This window comes from Salvelinus alpinus, chromosome 12 (genome assembly GCF_045679555.1).
Source record: "Salvelinus alpinus chromosome 12, SLU_Salpinus.1, whole genome shotgun sequence".
Lineage (NCBI taxonomy): Eukaryota > Metazoa > Chordata > Actinopteri > Salmoniformes > Salmonidae > Salvelinus > Salvelinus alpinus.
The window spans coordinates 37011831-37019379 of record NC_092097.1 but is presented as its reverse complement, the minus strand read 5'-3'; the positions used below and the strand labels follow the sequence as shown (position 1 = coordinate 37019379).

The 7549-nt window shown below is 41.6% G+C and overlaps 2 protein-coding genes across 3 annotated transcripts; both read right to left on the bottom strand.

The window, feature by feature from the left end:
• Positions 1-356: 356 nt before the first annotated feature.
• On the bottom strand, positions 357-6115 carry LOC139536038 (caveolin-3-like). Its single transcript, XM_071336143.1, has 3 exons — positions 6027-6115; positions 2330-2699; positions 357-1432 (listed from the first exon to the last, which is right to left on the bottom strand). The coding sequence occupies exons 2-3, from the start codon at positions 2450-2452 to the stop codon at positions 1091-1093; spliced, it is 465 nt and encodes a 154-aa protein (XP_071192244.1). The 5' UTR covers positions 2453-2699; positions 6027-6115; the 3' UTR covers positions 357-1090.
• Positions 5041-7070, bottom strand: LOC139536037 (caveolin-2-like). Of its 2 annotated transcripts, none has more exons than XM_071336142.1 (4): positions 6999-7070; positions 6644-6879; positions 6027-6214; positions 5041-5802 (listed from the first exon to the last, which is right to left on the bottom strand). In XM_071336142.1, exons 2-4 carry the CDS (start codon positions 6872-6874, stop codon positions 5652-5654), a joined length of 570 nt encoding a protein of 189 aa, XP_071192243.1. In that variant the 5' UTR covers positions 6875-6879; positions 6999-7070; the 3' UTR covers positions 5041-5651. The 2 variants fall into 2 exon arrangements, with proteins under 2 accessions (XP_071192243.1, XP_071192242.1); XM_071336141.1 differs by having other exon boundaries at positions 6982-7050.
• Between the last annotated feature and the right edge of the window lie 479 nt (positions 7071-7549).

Here is a 7549-nt window from a genome sequence, read left to right as displayed (position 1 = left end):
ATAATCTGTCTGTAAACAATTGTTGGAAAAATGAGTGTGTCATGCACAAAGTAGATGTCCTAACCGACTTGCCAAAGCTATAGTTTGTTAACAAGACATTTGTGGAGTGGATGAAAAATGAGTTTTAATGACTCCAACCTAAGTGTAGGTAAACTTACGACTTCAACTGTAGATACTGTACATTACATATAACCTTCACTACTGGCACTGAGACATGTTTGTGTAGATCCATCTGGCCTCACCCTTGCCTGAGCATACCGGGAATTCTTTCACTGAATATTTCCATATCAGTTACATACATTACTGTAGGAAGATTGTCACAACGAGCGCTAAAGACAGACATCACATATACCTGGAACAATAAACAAGTCATTTATTGTAGCATCAACATGTGAAAAATGGCCATGGAATAGAGCATGGAATATACTTAAGTATCAAATCAATCAAGCATGGATGAGTGTTGTTCGTAGTGTACCATGTTGTATAGACCATGGATTACCCCCCATCTATGGCACCCAGATGTGCGCACTCTTCTTCTTGTCTTCTGATTGAACACAATAATCTCTATCTATCACAAACTCCGTTTGAAAGATGGGTCAGACCAAGGCCCAGCATCAGCAGTCAGACAGGAGGCCAGGGAAGTAGCCTACGTGGCATACTGCAGAGCACTCCATTCTGGCACCTCTGGCCTCCTGTTCTTCTCACCCCACAGGAGGTCTGCTCCCGCTCAGCCAATGGTGGAACCAGCTTTCCCCTGATGCTAGGACAGCAAAGTCCCTGCCCATCTTCCGAAAAAATGTCTGAAACCCTTCCTCTACAAAGACCATATTAAATAAGACATCTCAGTCCCCCCCCCCCCCCCCCCCCCCCAAAAAAAAAAAACATACAGTTGTATTTTCCTACTAGCACTGAATTTGCTGATAACTTCTTTATTGAGGAAAAATGTACTACGACTGTGATATGTGGTTGTCTCAGCTAGCTATCTTAAGATGAATGCACTAACTGTAAATTAATGTAGCTGAGAGCATCTGCTCTAAAATGGGTGTAGAGCAGCCACTTCCTCCCTGTTCCATTCCCATGCTTCTGAACCCTACACCTCCTTCCGTAGCACCACCCGAACACTTGAGAATATTTTCGCCAGGGCTTCGAACAGGGGGTCACAGAAGGTGTGAATGGCCAGGGAGTAGATACGGCTCAGACACTGGGACTCGATCAGACAGCTTTTAATGCATGGCACAACGGCCCAGATGTGGCAGAAGGAGAGGCAAGCGAATAGGAAGCCCCACAGCAGAGCCACTGGGATCCCCAAAATGGCTGATAGGATGCGGTAGCACCAGTACTTGGACACAGTGAAGGTGGTGTAACTGGCCTTCCACACCCCGTCCAGACTGTGAGTCCCATCAGGCTCAGCGATCACATCCTCAAAGTCCACCTGCAGGGGGAGACAGAGAGGCCATTACTGTAATTGATAAAAGGGTCCAGCTTCTGACACCAACTGCAATGAGACAGGACACCATTATGTTAGCTTCAGGAATATCTCTACTAAGTTATAACCTAATATCTTATGCAACACATTATGGGTATTGTAGTACATTATGCTACAACCATCAGCAGCTGGACTTTCTTTTAGCTCAGTTAAAAACTGCTATATTATATTGCCTGAAACCTCACTGTCCCAAGCAAATACTGTATAAGGCAATTGGATACATTCCTACAACATGAACAGATAAACGTTCTCTTTCTAACAACCCGCCTGTTTTGAAGTCACAGATCTAATTAAAGGAACATAATTTGTAAGCAGCAGTCCATCTGACACCACTACCAATAAATATAAATACAGTTACTGTATATATACAGAGGGCCATAAAATCCATAAAAAACATAAAAGCCATAAAAACCATAAAAACCATTAAAACTGTAAAAGCCTAATTATTCATTAGCAAATCAAAGAATACCAGAGAAAACCATCAAAGACATTATGTAAAAACATGTATTAGAACAAATTCCATGATGGCAGTTTTGGCAGATAAACATTCCGTTCCACTGCCATTCATACCCTTGCGTTTGCCTTCCCAGAAATAGAACCACTATCTGTAGCTGGGTTAGTAAAGAGCTACAGGGATACAGGCTGTTTCAGGGAACATTTGATGGTCACAATAGTAACCCAAAGGATAGCACTTCTGGTGCATGTGCGAGCACACACACACACACACACACACACACACACACACACACACACACACACACACACACACACACACACACACACACACACACACACACACACACACACACACACACACACACACTTAAATGTAATATAGCCTACCTTCACTACATCCTCGTTGACTTGCTTGGGGTCTCTGTTGATCAGGTCAATCTCTTTATGATGTCCGTTTGCCTGAAACCTCTGTTCATAACCATTGTTGATGTCAGCCATGGTTGCGGTCATATGCTAATCAAAGGAGAGGGGCAGAGAGGTACGAGGCAGAGTAGAGGGGTCCGAGAAGAGCGGTCTCAGTAAGGCTGGTAGTTATCCTTATCCACCAGCTGTAGTGGTCAAAGAAGCAGTGTGGGGAGTGGGACAGGGAGTGGCTGTACCCAGGCTTCTGGATTTCCCCTCACTGTGATGTCACTCCTGGAATGCCAGCAGCACCCAGCAGGCAGCTGCCCCTAGTTGTCCTGTCAAACTGTAACCACTGTAGCCATAGCATAGCACAAACACACAAACACATAGCCTACAGTTACACACATGCTTTGTTGACTACAACACATTCTTGTTAATTATCGCTTATAAACATCTTGTAAACACACCAACGAATGAACACACACACACACACACGTTATTTTACTATCCTTGTGGGGACCAAACAATTTATTCCCATTCAAAATCCTATTTTCCCTAACCTCAAACCCTAAACCTTAACCCCTAACCTAACACTAATTGTAACCTTAACCCTCAACCTAACCCCTAAGCCTTAAAGATAATTTTTCCTTGTGGGGACTGGCAAAATGTTCCCACTTGTCCTAATTTTCCTTATTTTACTATTCTTGTGAGGACTTCTGTTCCCCACGATGATAGTAAAACCAAACCACCCACACACACCAGTAAGGCCCATTCTCTATCAACACTCATGCCATACCTCACACTGGGACCCTAAGCATTTCTTAAAGGAAAAAGCAGACCTATGTTGCATTACACACATCCCTGATGGTTCACCACAGTAATTACTGTAGCCCAATATAGTGTGAAGATCACAGAAGTCTGCTAAGGGTATAATAATAGCCGGATTCGGAGCAAATGAAATGGCATCAAACATATTTGATGAATTTGATTCCATTCCACTTGTTCTGGTCCAGCCATTACCACTAGCCTGTTCTCCCCAATTAAGGTGCCACCAACCATATAGCAATGCTCAGATATAGACAAGTGAGGTCCGTACAGAGAATTGGATGACACTTGCCATGATGCAGCTATATATAATGCCTTATGATAAACTACAAAGATATGTTCTGGTTAGTCCCTCCATGGAGAGACTTGTCATATATGATTGAGCAGGTGGATCTGCTGATGGGACAGAGAACTGTGCAAAGATCTGAGACTGACATGTAGACCTAAGCATTTTGAGTTTGTGATACATTTACTACCACACGTTAAGTTGAGAGTGGACGGTGGTGATAAACAGCATCAACATGATTTCTCTTCTAGCGTTAACCCCATAAAACCTGAGACTCACCTAAAATAACGCAACTTGGCAGGAGATGTAGCATGCTGATGACATTGGAATATATCATACATGGCTAACTTTTTTTTCTTGTCACAAGCCTGTATTTCCATAGCAACCACAAATGGAAAGTACAATGGAAACCTGTGTGTCCATAGCAACCACAAAATACTGCAATGCATATACGGTATATAGTAAGTAATCATCATGATATTAAATTCCCCACCTCCCAACTATTGGCTTAAAAACCTCTTAAGGATCCAAGCCTTTTTTCCAATTTTCGCCTAAAATGACATACCTAAATCTAACTGCCTGTAGCTCAAGACCTGAAGCAATGATATGCATATTCTTGATACCATTTGAAAGGAAACACTTTGAAGTTTGTGGAAATGTGAAATTAATGGAGTAGAATATAACCAATTAGATCTGGTAGAAGATAATACAAAGAAAAAAACATGCATTAAAAAAAAAAATATGTACCATCATCTTTGAAATGCAAGAGAAATGCCATAATGTATTATTCCAGCCCAGGCACAATTTAGATTTTGGCCACCTTGATTTAGGAACAATAATCGAATTCAGCCATTTTAGGCCAATATTAGTTTTCTTTAAATTAACACTTTTTATCTCCAAATTCATTGTAAGTATTGTGCAATATACAGTTATCAAATGGTAGAATGACTTTACTTATGAAATGGTTTAAAACAAAACAAAATTCAACCATAGTTTCCTCTGGTTCTTTATCATGTCCATGGGGTTGGGTAAGAGGATATTTAGTTTTTTTAAAGTGGTACATTAAAATCCAAACGTTTGATATATTCCTTCTCACCCATGGTGACCTGATTATGTAAAATCAGCTTTTCTCATGATAACATTCAGTACAGGACAAACTCCTCGCCTCATAGAGGAGGTCTTGAGTGGTACCACTGAGTACTGTCAAGCAAATCACATTCAGACCAGTTGTGTGTGTGAAACACGATTCACTTCAAATACAGGGAGTTTGCCTGTGCTTGTTTAATTAATTGAAGTGCCCCATTTCCTATTCTGGGAAGGCAGGGGCCTTTCCAGGGAGGAAGAGAGCAGCGTCCAGACCCTGAGCTGTGAAGTGAAGATGAAATGAGGTACTAGATGTTAGCATAAGAATTGCTGATGACATAATCAGGTCACAATACAATAACAAGAACCCATCTATTTGAAACGTATTACTGTACTGAGTACAACATTGATATTGAGAAAAGTTGTGTCTCTTAGAAGAATAGGGGATATTTCAATTGAATGGTTTTGTATATGAAAACAAGTCTGATATTGCTGCATATTGATCAAAATCTTTAACACTTTATTTTAGATATCGTACAATCCAATTTTCATCAGAATATATATGATAAAAGTACAGCTATAGTAAACTTTAATGTTCTACTATACCACAAAAAATTGTGGAGGCACATTTTGAACTGTGTGGTCAGGTTTTATTGAAATAACACTATACACCAGTGCTGTCTGAATAATACTGAATGTGCTCATCAAACATGGGAATCATCTGACACTATCACATGAGAAAAGGACAACTCAAAGCACAGTTCAAGTGCATACCAGATACATCATTACCCTAAATGAGTGTGAATCTTTTACACATTCCCCTTTTCACCTTCACTTCTGACGACATCTTAGATAAGTAACCAATCACCTTGTTGGAGATTGTTTAAAAAAAGTATCCAGTCTTGATCAATCACACTGATCTCAGTTCAGTTGTAAGATCCCATGATCCACCAAAAAGCCTGTAGTTGTGCCCCTGGTCTGATTCTAGAGCATCCTACAAATACTTTGCCCAGGCCTGATAGTCTCCCAAGAGGACATTCCATAGTAGGGTAACATTGGGAACAATCCCATTTTCCAAATCCTGATTTTGTGTGAAGGTCCAATATTCTGTCATTCCTGAGTCAGGCGAAGTCTGATTCCATCGTAGCACCTTGCTGCACTAGTGAGGAGTGGGCGGACACCAATGTCCAGTACGATGCTCCATAGGCTCTGCAGCCAGTATGTGATTATAAGGATATGATGCACGAATGGGCTAATGAACCTTTCAGGATTAGATAGACAATACAGGGAGTAAGAGAAGAGAAGAGTTTCAAAATGGTAACTTATGGTTCACCCACTGGGCACAGATGTCATTTCAACGTCTATTTCATGTTGGTTCAACGTCATTTCATTGAAATGACGTGTAAACAACGTTGATTCAACCAGTGTATGCCCAGCTGGCATGTATTGTATTCAGTGAACAGTGAACTCATATTATAGACGTACCATATGTGTAGGAAGCTGAGGATGGCGAAGATCAGTCCAGTGATGATGGACACAGGGACGGCCAGCAGGACGGTCACTATGCGGTAGATCCAGACCCTGGTGACCTCGAACAGGGCGTTGCTCCAGATCCACACTTTGTCTCCGCTACGTACTGACGCCGGCTCTGCTATCACATCCTCAAAGCTCACCTAGAGGCAGAGACATAATCTTGGGGTGATTGTTTACAGACAGACAGTTTGTTTTTGACACTCAAAGGAAAATATAGATAAACTGCAGTCAATAACATGACCACAAGAGGGCAGTGCAAGTATACCAAAAACAACTGGGACATGCCACATGTCTATAGAAATATAATACTCTTCAGATTTGTTTGATCGTTTTAGTAATTATGTTTGACTAATTGTGTTAAGACAGATAATCTGCTTGACAAAACAGCACCTTATATCAAGCTTGTGACAGTGTTACCCATTTCAGGGTACAATCCTGAAAGCACAAAGAACTAATTCATGAAGTCATTCAAATTGACAAAAATGTATAAACACAAAAAATGTCGTCTGGTTAGCAGATAGCTCCTGTTTTTATGGGTTGATGCATTGATGTGAGGTTGTGTGAAATACCTTCAAACACTCGTTGACTCCTCGAGGGTCTCTCTCATTCAGGAGGGGCTTGGTGTCACTAAGATCCACTAACGGGGACACAGCTTCCACCTCATCCATCCTGTCCCCCAGTTCAGCCTTCCATAGCAGCTGAGGCTCCTCATGGTCCTCATACAGGTCTGCATCAAGGTCTTCATCATCAGTGTCTCCCAGGTCAATTTTTGTCTCCACTGGATCTGTCTTCCTCATCATGGTGCCTTTTCAAGGGAACAAATAATGTTTTTAGAATGGATTTCAATTAAATACAAAAATGATTCAAATATGGGAGTGTAGAGAGTAACAGGACCAGAAAGACTCACTCTGCCTACACACATACCTACACACTCACACCACACTGTCAAACTGTGACACTTTCAGACAGAGGGTGGCCACCAGGCTGTTCACATGGGTGTGGCTAGCAGCAATGGGTTATATTGGGAAAGTGAGACTGGCCTAGTTGGAATTTTCACTACCCCAAACCCAGGGAGAGAGAAGAGGGGATAAGGTAAGGGGAGAGGGGAGAGACCCTCCCTGCTGCAGGATATACATACCTAGAGAGAAGACTATATACAGACTGCTCCTATGATCATACAGTGATCTACCCTGCCCATCTGATCCAATAGAGACAACTCAGATTGGGAACTCTACAGGATACTTTGGAACGTTTCCTACAGTGGGACTAAACTGTGATATGAATGTCATAGTGATATGGCAACATGATCTCACAAACACACTTCAATACGGACACCTAAAATAGATAGGTTACTCATTGTTGTGAGTAATTGACTTGGTGATGATTAGCCTGCCGTGCACTCTGTGGCTTATTAGAAGTAGTAACTTTACCTGGCCCAGGTCCCACAGGAACGTAATGCAAACCAGTCCAGGATA

Coding starts and splice junctions, on each gene's coding strand:
- LOC139536037 (XM_071336142.1), bottom strand. CDS start 6,874: ATGATGAGGAAGACAGATCCAGTGGAGACAAAAATTGACCTGGGAGAC. Junction 6,215..6,643: donor GAGTCAACGAGTGTTTGAAG/GTATTTCACACA, acceptor CTCTGCCTCTAG/GTGAGCTTTGAGGATGTGAT. Junction 5,803..6,026: donor CTCAGCTTCCTACACATATG/GTACGTCTATAA, acceptor TAATCCTGAAAG/GTTCATTAGCCCATTCGTGC.
- LOC139536038 (XM_071336143.1), bottom strand. CDS start 2,452: ATGACCGCAACCATGGCTGACATCAACAATGGTTATGAACAGAGGTTT. Junction 1,433..2,329: donor TCAACGAGGATGTAGTGAAG/GTAGGCTATATT, acceptor CTCCCCCTGCAG/GTGGACTTTGAGGATGTGAT.